Source organism: Magnolia sinica, chromosome 3, assembly GCF_029962835.1.
Source record: "Magnolia sinica isolate HGM2019 chromosome 3, MsV1, whole genome shotgun sequence".
Taxonomy (NCBI): Eukaryota; Viridiplantae; Streptophyta; class Magnoliopsida; order Magnoliales; family Magnoliaceae; genus Magnolia; species Magnolia sinica.
The window spans coordinates 118,537,965-118,561,823 of NC_080575.1; the positions used below are offsets into that span (position 1 = coordinate 118,537,965).

The 23,859-nt window shown below is 40.0% G+C and overlaps 1 protein-coding gene and 1 long non-coding RNA gene across 2 annotated transcripts; one reads left to right on the forward strand and one right to left on the reverse strand.

The window, feature by feature from the left end:
* Window positions 1–5,509: 5,509 nt before the first annotated feature.
* On the forward strand, window positions 5,510–7,270 carry LOC131240940 (small ribosomal subunit protein eS26y-like). The gene is made up of 5 exons (XM_058239499.1): window positions 5,510–5,667; window positions 5,794–5,886; window positions 5,990–6,074; window positions 6,161–6,291; window positions 7,016–7,270. Exons 1-5 carry the CDS (start codon window positions 5,665–5,667, stop codon window positions 7,079–7,081), a joined length of 378 nt encoding a protein of 125 aa, XP_058095482.1. The 5' UTR covers window positions 5,510–5,664; the 3' UTR covers window positions 7,082–7,270.
* Window positions 7,271–16,029: 8,759 nt separating this feature from the next.
* On the reverse strand, window positions 16,030–18,103 carry LOC131240941 (uncharacterized). The gene is made up of 2 exons (XR_009168911.1): window positions 17,688–18,103; window positions 16,030–16,367 (listed from the first exon to the last, which is right to left on the reverse strand). It is a non-coding gene; the product is annotated as an uncharacterized LOC131240941 (long non-coding RNA).
* Between the last annotated feature and the right edge of the window lie 5,756 nt (window positions 18,104–23,859).

Here is a 23,859-nt window from a genome sequence, read left to right on the forward strand (position 1 = left end):
CTAAGTTCCTGTAGAAACCTCTTCATCCAAAACATTTCTTTACATGCCTCTATGACTGTAATGTACTCGGCCTCTGTTGTCGACGATGCTACGACCTTCTGTATCTTGCTCTACCAAGAACCGCTCCCCCTGCAAACATGAACATGAACCCCGATGTAGACTTCTTAGAGTCTATATCGTCTGCCATATCTGCATCTGTGTAGCCCTCTAACACAGGTTTACCATCACCATAGTATATGCTCAACCTGATGTATCATAAGTGTGATTCTTATACAAGGATCTCATCTCCTTTTGCATAGCTTTCAACCACTCTCCTTTCTGCTCATCGGCTAAAGCCTCAGAATAATTTTCTGACTCTCCCCCATCAGTGAGCGTAATGTACTCATGCGGCGAGTACCTCTTAGACGGCTGTCTGTCCCTAGATGACCTCCTCACCTGTGGCTCAACAGGTGGATCAAGTGGGAGCTGCTCCCCTGGTCCATCTTTTGAAGGAACTCCCTCATCCTCTGTACCTTTCTGTACTCTCCCGTTATCAGGAACCATGGGAGGAATAATCGGATCCATGTCCTCTATCTCACCTGAACTAGGCCGGTTCTTCTCTGGCTTACCAATGTCTTTTATATACTGATCTTCAAAGAAAACCACATCTCTGCTCCTGACGAGCTTCTTCTCAGTCGAATCCCATAATCTGTAATCGATTTTTTCATCACCGTACCTCAAGAACACACACCACCTGATCTTCATATTGAGCTTGGACTTCTCGTCCTTTGGTACATGAATGGATGTCCTGCATCTAAACACCCTGAGATGACTGTACGATGGATCCTGTCCAGTTCACACCTTCTCAAGTACTTCTCTATTCAATGGGGTTAATGGAGACCTGTTTATCAAATACACCGCCGTGTGCATTGCTTCTCCCCAGAACATCTTGGGCAACTTTGCATGGGATAACATGCATCTGATTCTCTCAACAATAGTGCGATTCATTCGCTCAGCTACACCATTATGCTGGGGGGTCTTGAGAACCGTCTATTCATGTCGTATACCCAGGGACTTACAATACTCATGGAAGTTGCCAATGTATTCACCACCATTGTCAGTGCAGATGCACTTTAATGATCTATCTGTCTCTCTTTCGACCATAACATTAAACAATTTAAACACATCAAAGACCTCATCCTTGGATTTCAAAGTATAAACCCAAATCCTCATAAATGCATCATCTATTAAAGTGACAAAATACAATGCCACGCCCAAGGTTTTTATCCTCATAAGACCACAAACATCAAAATAAACCAAATCTAATGCATGCACTTTATTAACATGAGAAGCAGATTTAATAAATGAAACTCTATGTTGTTTCCCTGATAAATAATCAATACAGGTTCTGAGAGGTATACCTATCACGTCTGAAAGGAGCCGCTTCCTCACTAATAACTGAAGCTATTTTTCACTCATGTTGCCTAGACGCCTGTGCCACATGTCAATAGCTGAATCTTCCGCTGCGTTCAATCTACCCTTACACACACTGACACTTGCCTTGTAAATAGTGCAACACTTCTTTCCTCTGGCTGCGATCAATGAACCCTTAATGAGCTTCCAGCGCCCACCAACAAATCGACTTTCATAGCCATCATCATCCAATCTTCCCGTCGACATCAAGTTGAGGCGAATGTCTGGGATATACCTCACATCCCTGAGAACCAATTTGCAACCCATATTGGTCTTCACACAAATATCACCGACTCCTACGATCTTCGATATGCCAGAATTTTTCATTTTCACGGTCTCAAAGTCACCTCACTTGTAGCTTGTGAAGAAGTCCCCGCGTGGAGTACCATGAAAAGAAGTTCCCAAGTCAATCACCTAATCGGTGTCCTGACTCGTAGCCGTGAGACATACATCATGATCTGCTGAAAGAATAACTACAACGTCGCCATCTGAGGCAACTGCAGTGGAATCTAATTCATCTTCCTTCTCATTTCCTTTTCCTTTCTTGTCGTTCTTCTTACCACGACATTCATACTTGTAGTGGCCCTTCTTCCCACAATTCTAGCATTCAACATCCTTCCTAGTACTCGACTTGCCTCTTGATTTATCTCAGGCCTTCCTGCCCTTCCTGTTCTTTCCTCTCCCCCGTTCTTGTGTCACAAGGGTTTCTTGCTGAGTAGACCCCTGAGACTTCCTCATTGTCTCCTCATTGAAGAGATAGCTAGTTACCTGTTCCATGGATATCTTTTCGTCTGGCGCGAAGTTACTTAGAGACATCACTAATTTCTCCCAATTGTCAGGCAACGAACTAAGCAATAGCAAAGCCTGCAATTCATCATCCAAGACCATCTTCATAGCGGAGAGTTGGTTCACTATATTGCTAACTTCATTTATGTGCTCGGCCATAGAACCACCATCTTTGAACTTGAGATTCACAAGTCGCCTTATCAGAAAAATCGTATTACCGGCCGTCTTCCTCTCATACAGCCCTTGTAATTTCAACCATAGGCTAGCGGCTGAGGTCTTTATAGACACATGGTGGAATACAGAATCGTCCAACCATTGTCTAATAAACCCTACAACCTTTCGGTCCATATTCTTCCAATCATCATTAGACATATCCTTTGATTTTGCTGATATGCCTAAAATTGGACAATATAAATTTTTGCAATAAAGCAAGTCCTCCATCTTAGCCTTCCACATGGTCCAGTTAGAACCATTGAGGCTGATCATCTTTGATAAGCCACCTTCCATAATTCAAAACTGATCCTACCCGTTTAATGAACTTAGCTTTGATATCACTTTGTTGGGGGCCTTACACAAAACCTTAGGATCTAGCCTCCCGAAACAAACTAGAATTATGGAATAATAATGCAATGAAATAAATCAAAGCATAAACCACACAACACAAGAGATTCTTACGTGGAAAACCCTCAAAGAGGTAAAAACCACGGGACCTCGTCTAGATCAACAATCCACTATGAAGTAGAACGTTACAACCTTCTTCGCTTATGTAGGGGTGGATAAACAATAAGAGAATAAAAGAAAAACATAGATATCTCATCGATTACGAGGACGTGGAAACGCTGAGATATGGTAGATCACCTCTACGAGTATAGCCTCCCTTCCAGAAGCTTCCTCTCTCTTTCTCTCTCTATTTTTCTCTCACGCCTTTGATAACCCTAAACCTTTTAGTAAACCCTTGCAAAGCTTTAGTAACCCCCCTTGCCTTACCTCTTGAATGCCCTAGAAAACCCTAGGGACCTCCTATTTATAGTTTAGGAAACTCTCTTTCGCACCCTTGCGAAAGCCGCCTCAAAATTTCAAATCCCGCACAAAATTAGACTCAAATCTGCGTAACTAGGACTGGTCGTGTAGGCTGTAGGATTGGTCAAGCATTATTTACAGAGTTCGCTGGACTTTAAGTCGAGTGACCCAGGACTGGTCGAGCACTGTTCACTCGACCGGTTGAGCAGGCTGCAGGACTGGTCGAGCAGCGCGGGGATTCCACTGTTTGTGACATTTGAACCGCACCTCATCTCCTCTGACCTGAGGAGGAAAACCCCATCACCACCTTTATCTTTGGATAGTAAAAGGTTGATATTTCATGTCTACTATGATTTTTTATTTTTTATTATTTTATTATTATTATTTTTTTTTTTGGGGGGTTAGCTTGTTAGTACACAAGCCACCGTCAGTACACATTCTTCATGTCTGCCATGTTGGCATGTGTGATGGTGCATGCGTTACCTGACATGTACACATGGCATGGATTTAGTAAGGCTCTTTTTTGGTATGTGGGTTGGGATGGGTTTAGGCTCGGTTTGGGTCTGGTCTGGTCTGGTTGTCTTATTGAATTTCTACGTTGGGTTTGGGCTCACATTTTGGGCCCATTTAGTAAATTGTTTGGTTTCCAACGAATGTAACTAGACCAAAGTGGGCCCACTGCTGCTTGAGTAAGAAGAGGAGCGGATCAGGTGGCTGGAAGTCGTGTGTTGATGTGTTGGACGCTGTGGAGCCCAAAATGATATATGTGTTTTATATCCATGCCGTCCATCGGTTTTGCCCCTTTATTTTAATGCTTGAACCCAAAAAGAAAGCAGATCTGAAGCTCAATTGGACCGCACCATAGGAAAAAGTGGTGATTGAACACCCACCTTTAAAAACTACTCGGGGATGACAATTTTTTTTGGATGAGGCTGATATTTGTGTTTTTCCTACATCCAGGTGTGAGTGGCCTTATCAACCGGTTGAATGACAAATAAACATATGGTGGGCCTTTGAAAGGTTTCAAGGGTGAGTGTCATTAGCCCCAGAATATTCCCACTGTTTCCTTTGGCGTGGTCCACTTGAGCTTCAGATCGGGTCAAAATGGATCTACGGCATGGATATAAAACACACACATCACGTTGGGCCCCACAGAGCCCATTTTGAGATGGGTCTTGGGTCACAGAACATGAACCTTTCAACAGGCCCACAAGCAGGCCTGACTATCCCTACTTATTAACATTCATGGGCTGAATATTTTACTGGTGAGTCCAGCAGCTCGCGGGCTGGGCTGGGCTGGGTTGGGCTGTGGCAGTCGCAAAATGGACCCAAGGACCGGCCCATTTCCCCTCTTGCTTACGAAAACAAAAGAAAAGCGGTTGCCTACCTTTCGGCAGGTACCTGCCCAGAACCGAGAGTCACGTGGTTGCAAATTTCATGAGATCTACCCCGTCCACCCATCAGGTACGCTGCTCATGTTAACCGTTGAATAAAAAATAACCATAATTACAAAATCTAGTGGACCACACACCATGGAAACAGTTGGAATGAAAATAATTACCGAAAATTCAGAGTATTCCAAAATCGTGAATTTAGATGCTTTAGGTAAAAAATTTATGGTGGCCCACCTGAGTGTTGAATCAACCTAATTTTGGGATCAACGTGCGGCTGATGTATACACGTAAAGTCGTTCCCCGTTTATAGAAGGTAACCCGCGTGCGAAGAGTGACGCGGGTGCGGATTGCCCACTGCTGCTGTCAGAGCTAGTGGCTGCTGGACGGTGCTCTCTGGCCCTCATAATAATGTATGTGTTGTATCCACTCCGTCCAGAAATTTTTACAGATTATTATAAAATACGATTCTAAAAATGAGACATATCGAATTCTCATGTGGACCACATCATAATAAAAAAGTGGTTATTGAACGCCCAAAATTTAAAAATTTTTAGGGGCCAATAACGTTTTGGATGAAGCTGATATTTAATTTTTCCTTTCATCCAGGTCTATGTGACCTAATCAACATGTTGGATGGCAAATAAAATTTACAGTGGGCCATAGGAATTTTTTAATTGCGGGCGTTCAATCACCAATGTTTTCTTGTGGTGTGGTCCACTTGAGACTTATATCTTCCTCAGTTTTAAATATTGCAACTAACATGATCCTGAAAAATAGATGGACGGTGTCGATAAAATACATAAATCATGGTGGGGCCCACAGAGCAGTGGCCATCTTGGTAGTGCCAGCGTGAGTGGGCAATCGGCGTCGCAAGCGTTTTCAATTCCAAAACCCTAACCCAATAAAACACCCCACAGCTCTTTCTTCGACTGTATCCGAACGCCGTCTGAGGGCTCTGCGAGACGAACCGAGAATCTAGATCTCGTTGGGAGATCCACCTCAGCTGAAAAGAATGGTATGAATTTCAATCTCTCCTTTCTATTTTCTCCCTGTTTCTCTATGAAAGTGCTATCTTACCTAGCATCCCATCCTCCCAACTTACGGAAATTCCGGTTTTCTTCTTCTCCTGAAACCCTAACAGACGTTCAAAAGAAGAAACGGAGGACGGAATAAGCATGGCCGAGGCCACGTCAATTTCATCCGCTGCTCTAACTGCGGCAAATGCTGCCCTAAGGTTACCATTACTATACATTCATTCATTCATACATAAAACATACGCGTATACATACGTACGCTTCTATGTATCTATTTATTAAATTCTCTAATGGAATTGTTAGGATAAGGCAATCAAGCGATTCCTTGTCCGGAACATCGTGGAGCAGGCGGCGGTTAGGGATGTTCAAGAAGCTTGTGTCTATGACGGTATGCGTATTTCACTATATATATATACACTTTTCTTTTCTTTTTTTTATCAATATTATTTCTTGATTTTATAATAATTGTTGCAGGCTACATGCTCCCAAAGCTTTATGCCAAGATGCAGTACTGTGTGTCATGTGCGATCCACTCTCATGTCGTCCGTGTCAGGTCTCGCACTAACCGTCGTAACCGAGAGCCGCCTCAGCGTTTCAGACGCAGGGTATGTATACATATACTCTTTCATTTTAATTATTGTTGTTTGGGAAAAGATTGCGTGTGTGCAGCATGCAATGCGTGATGAATCGCCCGCCATCCAATAATGGTGGGTGGCAATCTTTACAAGCATTTCAAAATGGGTGTACACGAAATGCTTGCTAGATTCCCTCCAAATGTTATTTAATGGGGGCAGCACAGTATCAAATCTCGTTCTTGGCAATTCCTCAGCTGGGAATTTCTTGGGAGAGTTTCAATAATTGATGTTTTACTCATGATATTATTGGGAAAATCTTGCTGAAAATAAAAAATAAAATAAAATAAACATGTTTATTGTAAACTAATGAATGATTTTAAAATTTAGAAAATTTAGGTGTAAAATGATTTAGATTTTAAAATTTGGAAAATATAGGAATAACATTATTTAGTTTAACTTTCGAATAAATTTTATGAAAAAATTGCAAAAAAAGTAAAAACTTGCAGGATTTTGAAAATATTGTGAAATTTTGTGATAATATCACAAGATTTATGAAATATCGGTGATATCTTTCTCATGGGGGTTAGATAATGGGCACATGAAATCTTGGTGCTCATGTGCTTGTTGAGCTCATGCTCTTCATATTTTTTGAGAATGATAAGGGATGCATGCAGCCCTGTGTGCAGTTGTGCACTGAAATTGTAGTTCTATTTTCTGATTTTGGTTTTCTTTTATTTGTTTGTTTGTCTTGTAGGATGATGCGCCCAAGCCAGGACAAGCTCCTCGTCCGGGCCAAACCGCAAATCCAGTCCGTCCGTGATGAGACTTCATATTTGGTGCCATCTTTGGCTTCATAATTGCATTGGATTTGAGATTAATGTATTCTGACAGTTCAGAGATTCTGAATTTTTGGTTTAGACAGCAATACTTTTTGTTTTCAGTTGTTTGAGTACTGGATTTCAATAGCCTGAGCTTTTTCATGAAGAATAAAGTATGTTTTCCTTTGTCAGTTTGGGAAAGAGATCAATGGATCCAGAGGCACCGTACTTTCATGCTTCTGGGTCATACAGATGGCACATGCATATGATGATCCAAACCATGCATCTTGCAGACTGTGATTTATTGGCCACTGACCAAATATTTTCGGGACCAGACTATCCTAACCATCTAATAAGTGAACTTTCTGACCCAATTTATCACTGATTTTTTGTTTTTTTGTTCTTAAAAAATAAAATAAAATAAAATAAAATCTTTTTTTGATTTATTTGTACACTGCTGATTAAAAGAGTTAGGATCATCGGTACAGTGTGATGTTTTGTATGTGGCTCATTCACTTGTCAACCTGTTGAATGAACATTCCCTGTTTGCTATATTTTTTTGCTTTATCACATGGGATTCTCTTTGTTTTTATTCTATCTTTTTTATGCTCTGCAATTATTTGGTCTTAATGATTATGATCTGGCATTACTTGTATTGTATATGGGGTATACTTTGACGAATGTATCTGATTTTTGTTCTTTCTAGTTTGGATTGGAAAAATAATGACCTGTCTTTCAATCCTTGTATTAAAAGAAGTAATTGACTGAGAACGAAATAAATACGTTGGACATTTTTTAAGTCTCTCCACATGTTTTTCTGGATAAATGTAGTTTTGAACTATGAAACACTTATCTATGTTTTTTCTCTGATCAATACAGAAAAAGTGCTGTATGTAATGAGAATTGGACACTGAAACTATAAGTTTCTGTCTGTTTGTGCATTCATCCCTTGGGGAAACAAATCTTAAGCTATGCTTTTAACTATAGTTGTATAGTCTCCCCCTTGTTAGATGATTTCGTAGAGGCAGTGTAGTGTGTGTGAGTGATCTACTCTGGAAGAAAAAAAAAAGAAAAAGAAAGAAAAGAACAGTATGGTTGGATACAGAGTATTGAAATATTGGGTTTCATCCATTGCACCAGCAGACTACCCAGATTCAATCTCCACTTCTGGCACTGGGTTTGACCTATGTGGCCAAAAGTTTGTTCTGAATCCTTTTAGCTCTTATTAGTTTTAATCATGTATTGTGTACTTGGAAAGTAGGCCATGAACATGATGCCAATGTATGCTATATGTTTCTTAATCATTTTGCACGCCCATCATGCTATGTGCTTCTTGAGTTGTTGTCCCAAATGAACGGCCATGATAAACGCCCCAAAGCAGTAGCATCTTTGGAGCTCATCCTACTGAGTTCCAAAGCAGCAGCATCTTTGGAGCTCATCCTACTGAGTTCCAAAGCAGCATAAGCCTTGATCTAGATACCCACTTATTATCTTGGTTTGTTTCTTCTAAAATAGCCCTACATGAATAGTTCACGTTCATTGGTGGTCTTTTAAATATTACACATCATCTCCAGGCAATGCTACCTATGTGTATTACCATATCATTGTCAAAGATGAAATGCCCCAATATATAGATGATATTTTGGATGACCTCATGTAAGTATCCTCGTCTGATAATATGGTCGATGGTAGAGGGACATTGTCATTGCTCTGTGGTAACATGCTGTCCTGTCATTGCTTCCTATATGTATATATTTGTGTGTGTGTGTGTGTGTCCTGTCATTTATGAATCTGGGTAGGACTTTGAGAGAGTAGTTACAGTTGCAAGCTAATTAGGCTTTTGTCACATGTTTGGATTGCATTTCGAGAGAGTATGCTAGGAGCCTAGTACTGATTTCATTATCATTTTGGTGTTTGGAAAATTCTGATGCTGAAGGAGTCATGATCCTTTAGATAGGTGAAGGGGTGTAGAATGGCTGGTCATGCTGCAGGGGAAGAAGTTGCGACCATAAAGAAAGCAACATGATATCCTGTGCTATTATCTCAAGTAATACAGCCATTTTGGTGCAAGCAGATGCACAGGATGAAAAGGGAAAGAACAGCGAGCTTGTTGATTTTTTATGTGCATCAGTTCATCTGGGAAAGGAACATAAGATCTCCCGTCGCCCAAGTAGCAAAGTCAATTTGGTGTTGGAGTTTGAGTGGGGTAATCAAGCAATGAGTTGGGCTTCTTTGGAATAGTATTTAAAGATGCACTCGAGCTTCTTCCTCTTCCAGTTCTGAGGTGATGTTTTATGTTTCCGTAGGACCATCATGAATTGATCGTCAAGAAAGGAGAATATGCATACCTGCTTGATCTGCCATTGAAGCTACTCAAAGCTTTTGGCGTAGGATCTGGAAGCAGGAAGCCAATTAGGGTCTTGGTCTAAAACTCGTAAGCATCATCGTGTGTGTGTGTGTGTGTGTGTGTGTGTGTGTGTGTGTGTGTGAGAGAGAGAGAGAGAGAGAGAGAGAGAGAGAGAGAGAGAGAGAGGACACTTCATCGTCTTACCAATTGAGCAAGAAAGAAAATTGGATGCAAAACCATACTGGTCATTTCATTGGTTATCTTGAGAAATTCAAGGGATTCAACCTTTGTGTACCACAAGGACAGTTAAGCTAGGGAATGCTAAGCTTTTAGAGGATGGCAAAAGCCATAACAATGCACAACTTAGGAACATCTTGTTTGAGGAGCAAAGGGGGATTGTTCTTATGTCAATTACACGGAGATTTGTCAATTCCCCAGCTTATAAATGAGAAATTGATTACAAATCAACCAACTGTTTCTTAAGACAATCCTGTTGTAGAAGAAATATCTAATTAAGAAGTGTCAAACGAATACATTATATGTATATTTAAGAGCATGGGTTTGATTGCTATGATGGGTGTCCATCAAGTACAACGACTCCTGAGATTTAGTCGGCCTACCCAAAGGAGTAGAACCAATTGGTTGCACATGGGTATATATGATGAAGCGTAATTACAAAGCAAAGAACAAAAGGTGTAAGCCTAGCTTAGTTGCTAGAGGGTTCGCTCAAAAGAATGCATTGATTTTTAGAGACATCACCCGTCTCTAAAATGACTGGGTTATGACACTAGTAACTCTCTAAGATTTTGTGCTGCAAGGAACGGATGTAAAGATTGCATTCCTTAATAGTTGATGGTGTAATAAGATAGTTTCATGACAAGATTTGAACACCTAGCATGCAAATTAAAGAAGTCCATTGATGGCTTAAAGAAAACATCATGTAGGTGGTACTTGAAATTCAATAAAGTAATTTCTTCATTCAATTTTAAGAAAAAGGTTGCTGCTCGGTTTGTGAAGGTTAGTAGGAGTAAATTTGTGTTCATAGTGTCATATGTTAATGATATCTAGCTTGCAAGTAATGATACATCACATGCATGAATGTTGCATGACATCAAAAAATTATTGTCATAAATCTTTAAAATGAAGGATCTTGGCATGCATCTTTCGTCATTGCTATATAAATACTTCATGATAGGTCAAGAAGTCTATTGGGATTGTTCCAAAAAACTTGGTTTGAAAGTTTCTTAGCAGATTTGACATGCAAAATTGTGTACCAAGCAAAGCCCTCAAGTTATGCCTATTGTAGTGTCCTAAGAATGATTTCAAACGAAAAAATGATCTTCCGTGCACATTTGCTGTAGGAAGCATCATGTGCATCTCTACACTTGGGCCTAACTTAGCTTTTGCAGTGGGAATGCTTGAGAGAGACAGTGGGTTGAAGTATTGATCATTATAGAATTATAAAGAAAGTTTTATGTGGTATTTATGAAACATGAAGGATTTGAGGCCCGCCAATAGGTGAACTGATTAGTTGGAGGCAATTGGATATACAAACTCAGACTATGCTAAATGCCTTGACAACAGAGAGTCCATGTCAGGATATTTTTTGAGGGAGTTGTTTAGTAGAAGAGTGCAAAGCAGGCCCTTGTGACTTTATATGACATGGAAGCATTGCCTACTATGAAGCCGTGTGTTAGGCATTGTGACTGCAAAACTTTATCTCAAGGCTCTAGGTTGGAGATTTGGTTCCAAAGCAGCCGTGGATCTACTATCATAATACATTTGTAATATTTTTCTCAAATGATAGTATGAGTTCATTTTATTTGAAGCACATAAACGTAAAGGTTTTGTTTTGAAGGAGAAGGTGGCATGCCTGCTTGATTTGGCATTAATGCTATCTTGAAGCTCAACAGACAAGGTGATGACTGGTGCCCAGACAGAGTTCTTCTTTGTTGTCACACCTACTTTCTTGAGGTTCAGGGTCGTTTGGATGCTTATAAAATCCCGAAGTTGTAAAGAGATTACAGGTAATCAGGTTACGGGGGTTGTTTGGATACCTGTATTTGCCTGTGAAGGCTTTACGACTATAAACACATTACAGCTTTTAGATGTAATTTGAAACCTGGTAAAAGGTCATGTTTCATATTATAGGTAATGGCTTTACACTTAAAACGGCATTATACATTGTAGAATACAATGGTTGAAATACACTTATTATATGTGGGCCCCACCATAATGTGTATGGTACATCCAATCTGTCCATCTTGTGCTTCCCTTTATGTTCTCCTATGGTCCTAAAAAAAGCCAGCTTGTTGATTATCAAATGGACAACACAAGGGAAGCATGAGATGTCCACCATTAAAAACTTCCAGATTGCATTTGGGGCCTACCATGATGGGGTGGAGGACATCCAATCCGTCTAGTGTGTGCATGCTTTAATGCTCTCTTGGAACCAAAAAAAAAAAAAAAAATCGATGTGATTTGCAGATTTTGAAAAGTTTTGCCACCCAAGCATATGAGTACCTATTTTATCCATTGTAAATACTTTACAAGTTAGGCAAAAACATAATCTTTTTACCCTTAAACAGATTACCACTTACAAGCCAAACCAAATAGCACATAATTCGTTTACACCTGAGATTATACTCTTTTCGGGTGTAAAATGTTTACAACTAAAAACTTTACAGGCATTTAGGGTATTCTATAGTTGTTTCCGATTCTTAATCATCGACTTGCATGCCCATGCTGAGGTGAGTACCAAGACCTCACCATGTATAATTGTTATTAGGAATTCCATATTATACTGGTCTCCACACATCTTTTTTACAAAAGAGAAGCTCATATGTTTTTAACATGTATTTTATAATACTTTAAGCCCTTGCGATGAAATGTGTGGCCACATTTTTTTGTGGACACTACTGCCTGCTCATTTAAATGATGTGAACCATTCAAATCCTTTTTTTCTGAACTAAGATGTCATATGTGGCCCCACTTTAGGAATATTGCTAATAGTGCATCCATATCATTCCCGACCAGATGTACATATCAAGGATTGAAAAATGACTTGGGTGTACCACATCAGTCACCCCTGAAACTGGATCGCGTTGCCCTGTATTGGGTTGTTACGGGCTGGCATCGAAATGATTTGATTCAGGTGATCCTTTATGAACTGCATGCTGACAGATTGGGAAACCATGTTAACCCTGATGAAGCAAAATTGAAGGTTGAGATTGTATTCAGTAGTCTATTTCACTTTGGAAGATAACATCCCTACTGAACAGGGAGGGACACGGTTGGGACAGTTTCCGTGGGAATTGAATTGTTGCTGTTGACTGTGTTTGTTTTGAGAATGTAACTGAATCATTGGATAAGAAAATTTAACGTGTGAACTCTGCATGGTAGTTCCAGTAGAGCCTTTTTTGGGAAGTTTTGGTTGGAAGCATGATGATTTGGCTCACCCACAGGATATCAGAATCATAATCATCCCCACTGAGGATGGCTCTAACCCTACAACTGCTCTGATTGGGGTATCCCAATTTCTAACCATCCAATTGTCGGATAGCCAAAAAAAATAAAATTATGAGTGGACTACATTCAACGGGGAAACGCTCATCCATTAAAATGGTTAGGATGATCTGATTAGGTTATCATAAGTATAATGAATCTGGACTGGGCGCATTGTACAAGCTGTTCAGATCATTGACGTCTCTTCTTTCTTATTACCAGTATCATAGCCGTTCATTTATTACCAGTCAGTAGTAGTAAAAGGTCTCCCCCTTTTCGTGTTCAGATCTCATCAAATGACCCAACTGCCTAAAGAGAGTTGTCTGAGCTTATACCCTATGCTTGTGGGTTCTGTTTAGGGGTGTGGCAATGCACTGGGCTAGCTATCAGGTTTTCTTGAGCAGGCTGCGGTTGTAATATAGGCCCGTGTGCCTGGATTTCCAGCTAGATGGATAAACAGGCTGGCCTGGGCCTATCCCTACTAAAGCCCAAACCCAAACTGATACTGAGAAGAAGCTTGGTTCTGCCAATGGATCCGGTAGGTCGGGTATACAGCAATGGTTCATCTTCAAAATGCTGATATGGACGAGTACTGAACTGTAGTACTGCTAACGGATATCCTCACGGTGAGTTACATTGTCAGCAGTTCTGACATTATCAGTTGGCCCAATTGTGATCAGGATTTGGAATGCACCTGCTACCATCGATATGGCTGTGGTTGAGGAATATCAGATTGGTCCTATGTCACTGCCCAAAAACTCAGCCAGCCCAAATGATTGATAAGTCAAGTTGGGCCGATGCATCAGGTCCCTTGGCAGACTCACTCAAACCCAATAAGTTACTGGGTCCTTGAGCTCAACCCATGGGTCTCTATACTCTCAAGCCAAAAACCCAACCAAAGCTGGCTAGAAATTGTGACCCTGCAAATTCAGCAGATAGTAGTGAGATCAGGAGCATGTATACAGCTGAATCATATTTGGAAGATGATGATCAAGATGGTAAATTAGCAACACATCCCAACTTGATCTTTGGATTTTTTATTTTATTTTTATTTTTTTAAAACCTGGATCATCTATGGATTTCCGTTAACCATCTATTACTGTTTTGTTACTCCCTCTTAAGGGTTAGGATATTTCCAATCTGAACTTTTGAACGAATCTTCCACAGCAAGTCCCACAACATCAATGGCTTGAATCACTGAAGCACAGCCCCTCTCATTCATGCAATGCTGTTATCTCACCAAAATTTATGTTAGATGGCAATTGGAATGTGTTGGGCAGAGTTTGACATATCAATGCACAGTCAGACCTGGCTTGTTTACTATATCTATCCATCATTATGATCAGACAGGCGACAGCACTAGCCGTTGGTTTAGGTCCGGCCTATATCAGGCGTTGTGTATCATTGCTTGTTTTGCTTCAGGTACCAAGCATCAAAGCATCTTTAGTGTGGGTTGGGTTGAGGTATACATAAAAAGCACATTATTCAGCAAGGTTTTCTACCATCAAAGTTAAACATGTGGGAGACCAAACCCAATCTTGTTTATTCTAGCATTAGGCTTTTCTGCTGAAGAGGTTTGATAGAATACATGCCAACTTGTCCAACGTCCAATATACCAGGACCATAGCTGTTGGACCTGGGGTAGTCTTCTGTGATCCAAATTGTCAATCTGATGATGTGCATAGATGAAGGTGGCCGTCTCAGAAACATTCAATATTTGGAATAACCTAGACTTGGATCAACAGCCACAAAACAATGGTCCATATTCAAATCCACAGTTGTTAAAATATTCCTATCCAAAGGAGTTTCATCACTGGATATCCCCCCATCCGCAGTGTAGCCCTTCATGTAAAGGTTTTGATGCTACCAAATAGGAACCCCTGATCAGATGGCTATACAGTTGAGACTAAACATCATTATCGAATTCATCTGAGCCTTATCCCAATTAATTGGGGCCGGCTACATGAATCCTGTTATGCCATTCCTCTCTATCAAGGGTCATACCTTCAATTAGACCAGAGGTCAGCAACTCTTTTCTTTCTACTTCCATCTAGGTTCTTTTGGGTGTTCCCATTGCTATTTTAGAGCGCCTTCAACCCACTCAGTCCTAACTAGGGCAATTCTTGGTTCCCATTTTACATGATCAAACCATCTAAGCCTACTTTCCCTCATTTCATTACCCTATTGGTGCCACTCCTAAGTTCCCTCATATGCATTCATTTATAATTCTATCATTCCTCGTCTTGCCACTCATCCATTTCAACATCCTCATTTCAGCTACACGCATACTACGAACATCTATCATTTGTTGAAATTAATGGTGCAGGAAAAAAACGTGAACAAACTAAATCAAAATTGATTATGTAAAACGCCACACCTAATTTGACGATTGGCATGATTGGCAGAGGCAACAACACAAATGATAATGATTCTGATTTCTTGTTGGGTTAAAGGTGCAAACTAAGTTGCTCTCTTTGAGATTGTTTGTGGCCCTTGGTAAGATCAATGAGTACAATAGGCACCCAGTGTGTTCTTCACAAGATACAAACGCCAAGTGTACAGAATTCAACGGTCTCCCATAGCATCCACAAACTATGGAAAAACCCAACACTGAAACCACTAGAGAACACCTTCATATGTATGCTAGGGAGAGAAAAGATGAGAGAAAAAACCGTACATAAAAAAAAGGTTTGTTAGGATTAAAAACACTAGGAAAAAATCCCTTTTATTAGGTGAGTAATTGCCCATTACTAAACAGTCATATCCGTTAAGATGTGTGTGAAAATGAGAAGGCGCATTTCACATGATGAAAACAATCTCAGGTAATAGGTCACATCCAACGATTATGATAATGATGAAAAAGTGATTATAAAAAACAGATTTTTTGGGGGGGCAAAACCAGGCCCATTAAGATGAAAGAAAGGGGCCTGCCCAAGCCTACAGGGGTAGGGTTCGCACCCCCCTGTGCGTGAGTAGCAAAACATGCACCTGGTTCATTGGTTTTCTAGCCAATTTGGCCCCTCGGCCGGCCTCGTGCAGGCATACCAGCTAAATACCTAAGTGCTTGCCCTGAGGCTAAATACCAAAACAATGAAAATATACAGGAGGAAATACCATTGTATTCCACTCCCACTCCCAATCCAAACAATATTGTTCTTCTTTGATTCTCAAGGAATCGAGCCTCCTTGAGACTGAAAAGCTATCAACCGCTAAAGATGCTCACCAGTCACATATTGAGATCACAGGCGCAGTTTTACTGTTTTCTACTTCAGACAAACCCTTGCTCTCTTCACTCCCTTTCATCATTTTGCTAGTTGTCAATGATAACAAGCTTGAGCTACATGTTGGTCCAGATGATACCTTCAGGAGTTGTCCTAATTGCAGCGATGCAGGAGACTAAGGTGAGGCACCGATTTCTTTATGTAGCATCACATTTCCTACAAGAAAACAGTCTTATTTCTCACCATTAAATACACCTGACATACAACAAAACCACAAAACAATAGTGGGTGTATGAAATCATGAAAAAGAAAATCATCTGATTCAGAGTCAACTAGGTTTGGTTGGTGAACAAAACGAGATACATGTTCATTACATGACCCAGCAGGGCGAGTCTTGCTAGCCTTAGTCCCTATCAAGCCGTTCTAGAACTGAGTTCTAATTCCATGATGATAGCTGCATATCTAATGCAGTTCCCTGATTAGAATCTCTATACTGAACTTTTGCTGCATTTCCTTTATGCTCCAATCCAGCTACTAGCCTCTTTCCAATTTCCACCTAACCCTAGAAGCTTCCCCTTAGGTGGCCATGCACCCATATGACAGTAATTATGAATTAGGGATCAAAATCTCCAAAACATAATCTCCCTCCCTCTCTCTCATCTATCAAGACCATGTTAAAGGGCCGTAGATTAAAAATTGGCATGGACTGGACTATGTTAGCTGTTTCATTAGGGTTTGTTTGGGTGCCACTTTAAAATGAGTTCATCACATTTCAGTTAATCCCAATTATGTATCAAGGATCATGATTGTTGGTTATCAAGAACATTCAAATTCTTACAAAAAGAAATATGATCTCTAATACATAATTCCAATTAACTAAAATGAGATGAACTCATTTTGAAGTGGGTGAACAGTCCCTTGGTGGATTGCCAATGGATAGTAAAAATGGATTCAGCAAAAAAATGAGCAATTGTCCACATTCAAAGCGATGTGGTTTTGACATATGGCCAGTTGACAAGGTGGCCCACCATATCAATGGTTCAATCTGCATAAGAAGCACGCCATATGTATGGTGGAGACACTGGAGAAAAGGAAGCTCCATCTCCAAAGAAGGCTCACCAGCCTCCATGGTTTTCATCATCTATGCTCTCGCACCCACTTAATTTGCTTGCTTAAGTTTCTACTTTCTGAAAAGCCTGAAAAGCCTATGTTTGGATGCACTATCAAATTGAGTTGAAATTGCAATAACAAGTTCGATAAACTGAAAGTTCGCAATCCAATTCACTTGCGGCATCCAAACGCAAAGTAAATAAGAAATATTAGCAGATAACAGAGCAGCAACATAAACTGCAGCACACACTTCAAAATAGCATTTCTACCATTTCCCTGAAAAAAACCAAACAGAAGCTCGGAAAACGAAGAACACACAGAGTCCTCCAACTCATTCATGAAATTCTCATTCACAACAAAAAAAAACAGTTGTCTACAGAAAGAGATGGCGAGTCGGAGCAAAATCAATCAATTGCAAGAGAAGACCTGTTGGGGTAGTCTCCAAGCTTCGGAGGCGGAGAAACACATGTCGTCAATGGCTTCGCTACGGCACCACCTGCATTTGGTACTCCTCAAGCATTCGGATCTCGACGCTATCTCTCTGCAATTCGGGAGCTGATTGTTACCGCTCTTGGAGAAGCTGCCGAATGGATGGCGACCGATTTCATGGGAGGAAGAGGCGAGAAAGATGAAGGACGAAGACAGGAGCAGCACGACGAGGAGAATCGCAGAGAAGATCGAAACCCTAACCCTACCCATCGTCTGGAACTCTCGGATCTGGGATCTTGTTCCTCTTGACGGGTCCTCTCTAAAATGCGCACAGTGCGTAGGAAGTATAGCCCTCTTCTTTCAGGGTTGACACTCAGGCACCATCAACTCAAATAAACCGTCCAAATTGTGAGACCCACAATCCTAACCTTTTTTGGACGGCCTAACTTTTTATTTATGATCAGTATAAATTGGGGGCCCACAGTTTGGGGCCCACTTTAATGTGGACCATCAGTCCCACCATTATTAATTGCCCATCATGTAGAGTCCATCAATCATCAATGTGGATCATCAATCAAACCATTATTAATTGGCCATCACGTGGAGCCCACCTTTGATGTGGGTTGACCATAACGCAGGGATCACCTTAGATGTGGGCCATTCATCATTAGGGTCCCACCTTTGATGTGGACAATACATCGTTTGGAGCCACTTTAATGTGGGCCATCCATCATGCGAGGCCCAGCTTAAATGTACACTGCCCATCATGGTGAGCTCACCTTTGATGTGGACCATCCATTGTGTAGGCCGTACCTTTGTACCTTTGAACTGGGTTGTCTATCGTCCATTTTGAATGTAGGCTATTTATCATTAAGATGACCTTTGATGTGAACCAGGCTCACATTAATACACGTGGTCCATCATATGGGGCCAACCTTTAATGTTGACAATACATCATGTGATCAGTCCATGTTGAGCCTCCTTTGATATAAGGGGCTTAAAAAGCTTAAAAAGAAAATTTTATGAGAATAAGAAACTTTAAGTGCAGAAGTTAATTTACCAAACTAATGTAACTGAAAACAACTTACTTAACATAAGTTAAAAAGTAACTTATTTGGTGTTATTCAAACAGACCCTAAACAACCCATATTTGGATACCAAAAGCTCATGTACATTCACTGTATTAATCGGCTATGAGCGGATTTTTATGTTCTCATGCTATAATTATAAAAAAGACCCTGTTAAAGTTTCTCTACATATCAAAACCTATTAAAAAATGCATGGACAATCTATTCCCTAATGAAAAGGGAAGCAGCTGCAAATTGCTGTGTATCGAAGCCTGGAGCCACCTTTCACATTTTTAGAACTTAGGACGTGGAGGTATATGCTTAGCAAGTGAGATATACAGGAACCCATCTCTGCATCAACAACACCCAAGTTTTCCAATCAATCACAGCAGCCGCTTAGGAACATGAAAATATGTGGCTATAATAAAATGCAAGTTTAACAAGAGCTATTAATCAACAAATCAATTAATATATCATGATTTAGTTGCATGTAGACATGGATGAATTATGCTTGGGTAGAATATTGGATGCATATTATTTGTAATCCTGAGGTGATCCAATAAAAAAGCGTAATGTATACCTATTAAATGTGAAATGTACAGTTAAAAGGGCAAAAGTGTCATTTCAAAACAAATAACTGTAAGGTAAAGAAAGCTATCTTTAATGGAAAAATAATAATACTAACATCGACAATGTATTACCCACTGTCTTACAAAGAGGCCAATGCCTTCCAAGCAAGCAACAAGGACCACTTGAAATACAGATCAAGATAGTCAAAACACTTACAATAGCCTAAGCAATCAACCCCTTGTGGGTGCCTTGGCAAGCGCAAGTGAACAAGGCATGACCCGATCAACCTTAAAAAGTCTTGAATTTTCATATAAATCAAACTATTATATTTTGTAAATTTGCTAAGCCCAAGTCTACCCTCTCTTCTTCTTCTTCTTCTTCTTTCTTTTTTTTTTTTTTTTTCTTTTGATGATAATGATCATATTGATGGAAGAAGGAAACTACATTAACAACAAGAAAACTACGTCAAACAATGGGGAAGGAAGTCCCTATGGAGCTGTTTCGAGTGAGGAATTTGGGGTAGAGATTTGAAATCCTCTTATGTTGGGGATTTTCACAAATCCACACCTCCATAAATCAATGGATTTAAAGCCAATCCAAATCCCCAACAAACTAAAAACTTCACAAATTCTTCAAACGAGTGTCTTTTAATAAAGACATTGATTTGTAGTTTCATTCACAAACTATAGATGTTGTCAAGTCCAATTCATCTACAAGTGCATGAATATAAAATTCATGGATTTAATATATTCATATTCTCGATCCCAAATAGGGCATATGAGAAAAGAGCCAGGTCACAGACTCCTTAACTATAGCATTGGCTATAGAAAACTCGCCTCTCTACACACGTGGATAAGCAAAATATTCATCCATTTCAAGAGATAACATTTGTTGAGTCCCCTCCACAATCAAGGGTCACATGAATTCCCTCAAAAAAGTGCTCAGGCCAAAATGAAGAGCCAAACAATCTAAACATTGTCAAAACAATACCATAGCCAAGGTACATTTCTTACATTCATCCACCATCACCATCACCATCATCATCATCTAAGCCTTATTCCAATTAATTGGGATTGACTACATGAATCCTGCTCCATCATTCCACTAGCTATGTCAAGGACCATAACTTTAGGTAGACAATAGGCTATTAATATTTTCTTAGTACCTCCACCCACAGCCATCTAGACCTTCTACTTGCCACTTTAGAGTCTTCAACTTGTACCAATTCCTCCTAACTGGCATAATTCTTGGTGTCCATTTCACATGTCCAAACCATAAGTCTACTCTCTCTCATCCTAACAGGCATTCATCTCTAACACTATCATTCTTCTTCTTGCAACTCATCAATCTCAACATCTTCATTTCATCCACACTCAACCTATGAACATGTTGTTCCTAAATTGCTCAACTTTCTCTCCCATGAAGCATGGCCGGTCTTACAGCTATCCTATAAAATTTCTGCTTTAGTTTGAGTGGTACACGCTGATCACATAGAAATCTGAGACAAATATCCATTTCTACCATCCAACTTGAAATCTATGAGCTGACATCCTTCTCAATCTATCCATTCTAATGAGTTATTGAGCCAAAATAAAAATTCTTGTATTGATAACATGAAATCCTACAACCCTAATCAGCTACTATTAGAAATACTCACTTGCACCATATAGAAAAATCAACAGGCTTTGGTCCCATTTTTTAGTTGAATCATGCATGATTTAGCTAGAAGAAGATGCAAAATATTTTTTCATAACCAAGACAAATAGAAGAGAATATTTCCCATGTATTAAGTATGCAATTTTAAAATGTATTTATCCAAGTATTTGTACTTCACCTATTCTTGGGGAATTCTAGTTACAGAACATTTTTAGTTTTGTAGAGTGTTTAATCAAAATGGAGAGTTAGGCCACATGATTATTCAATCAAACTTACCTCAAGGCTCCTAGGCAAGATCCTCAGACATGATTCAAAATAAGAATGGACAAGCAGCGGATAGAAATACAAGTATAGACAATGGAAAAATGAAGTGAAGTGGTAAAGAAACTCATATGGTATCTATCAAAAGAATCATGGGTGAAGTAGAAAACTTTTCAGGGCTTTAAAAAATAGTACCAATGTGGATCATCCAAATCACATTTTCTTGTTCTAAAAAAAGAGTTTTAAAAAGTTACTGGAGCGATCTGCATTAGCTGCTTTCTTTATTAAAAAAATAATAATCTACAGACTCATGGCCAAAAGTTACAGAAAAATGGCATATAATAACCCCCTAACGGTCTGTAACAGCTCGGAAACAGTTTTTCCCAAGATGGAGGGAGGGTGTGGTATTGTAATGGTAACAGTGACTCCCTTATGGAACACATTGGCTTCAACTTAGGTTCGAGTCAACCCGAACCTTTGAACCTGATCGACCCTACCTGAGTTTGGGTTGGGAATAATCACATGTATGTGGGTTGGGTTGGGAATAATCAATTGTTTTTAATTTTTCTTTAAATAGAACCAGCAACAAAGTCTCAAGCAACAAATATCATCTAATACATGGAGCCATAGATGCAAAATTCATTCAACCTATCTTGCATTTAATCATGAGATGCACATGCAACCATACTTACAGACTCATTTCCTAGGATTGCAACTTGTGTTCAGGCCAACCCAAACCCGATCGACCCTACCCGAGTTCAGGTTGGGATTGGGTTGGTCACCTCTGTTGGAAGTTGAATTAGATCAGGTTGAGGGTTGGGTTGTGTTCAGGTTGACCCTCAACCCTGTTAGGCTATGTGGAGCCTGATCATTAGAGGCAATTTCATACTTTCACATGGTGTTTTATGCAAACCGTAGCTCCTTTGGGGTAGGATATATACTCTATTCTGAGAGAGATTAGTGTGAATTGGTGCGAGTCCCTATACATAACCAAAAGGAACCATGTAAAATTCTGTGTTGTGGTTCGCATCTTCTCTATGTTTTCTTTTGATTTCGATATTACTCTGCATGTGTGGTCGAGAAGGTAATTTTTCTCCCCAGAAACCCAACCCAACCTGCTCTAGTTCCATCTAGTTCCACCCCTATCGTTTCCATAATCAATGACCAAAAACTCAAGCTATCCCAAAGAGAGCCCTGCATAAAATCAACCAACAAACATGATAAGAAGAACTACTTACACAAACTCAAATGAGGAATCCAATGTGTTAACAAATTTGGGAATTGGCCAAACAAAATGGAATGGTCCTTTAATCTCCTTCTGCAGGTATACTGGATCTGAATCTTCCAAATCATTACTCATCATTCCCCATGATGGGGCCAAGCGCTTGCCCATCACGATCATACCATCAGCAAATGAAATGGGCTTCATCAGGCTACAGGTTTAAACTTAACAGAAAAATTACACAGTTGATAAAAATAAAAATCTTACTCTCTCAGAAAACTCCACTGTTACATCGTCACTGCGAACACCAGGAAGTTCGACTGTCACAACATAACGATGCTCGTATTCTGCAACATCCCATAGTGGGGACCACGCCTTACCTGCATTCAACTTTATTATATCATCACATAACCATGCAACAGCAGCCCATCCTGGTTAGGTCCCTTGGATTTATCACTAAACCATGACAAGAGCATCCTCCTTGAGCTTGCCTATAGACCACTTATTGGAGAATTTCAATTTCTAAAGTAATGCTAATATGAAAGGTGCGTGATTGATGGAGCTCCATGAAGTCACATTGCATTTGTATGTGGCGATCACAACCATTGAATTGGTGGGGCACCCGTGTGGATGGACCACATCACTATGGTAATCATTCAATCAGTGACCTATTTGGCTAGTTCACATGTTTGTCAAGCTGGAACTTGATATAACTTCTATCAAGCTGGCTTCATAATAGAATTTTCATATCTTGAGATTAAAAAGGTAAAACACATGAACTTATGTTCACAACATGTGTAACTCCATTTTTTTAAAGTATGGTAAATACAAGGTACCAAATGCCCGAACCCGAACGGAATTCTGAATTCAACAACTTTCGGGGTGCCCATAACACTATATGTTCACCTGATCATATACAGGAATGCAACCAAGCAAAGCAATGGAAAAGAAAATGAAACTTAGAATCATATAGACATAATAAATACTGGTAGTTTCAAAGGAACATTGCATACCAGTAAGATTATGATAGACCTCGGCGGAGGGTCTTAACTTCTGCATGTAGGGCTGCTTCTGATTAGTCATTTGTTCATCCAACGGCAATCTTTGAGCTGGTGTAAAGAACTCGGGAATTCCAAAACATTCAGATAAAAACTTCCTTTCGGAAGGAGAGTAGTTGAAAGGTGTACCCGAGCGTCGTGGGAGATTCTGTCCAAAATTTTGAAGATACAGAAGTAAAAACCTATTGCTTGGATGACCATATAAAGATTTCCCTAATAAACAACCTTACTCGGGGTCTGATGGTACGAGGCATGCCGTACATGACAGCTTACACGCAATTCATTTGTGGGGTGGACCACCCCTACAAAAGACTGGGGATTGAACAGCTACCATC

Excerpts from the sequence above, each read along its gene's own strand:
- LOC131240940 (XM_058239499.1), top strand. Across the intron at positions 5,887-5,989 it reads GCGGCAAATGCTGCCCTAAG|GATAAGGCAATCAAGCGATT; the intron begins GTTACCATTACT and ends TGGAATTGTTAG. Across the intron at positions 6,075-6,160 it reads AGAAGCTTGTGTCTATGACG|GCTACATGCTCCCAAAGCTT; the intron begins GTATGCGTATTT and ends TAATTGTTGCAG.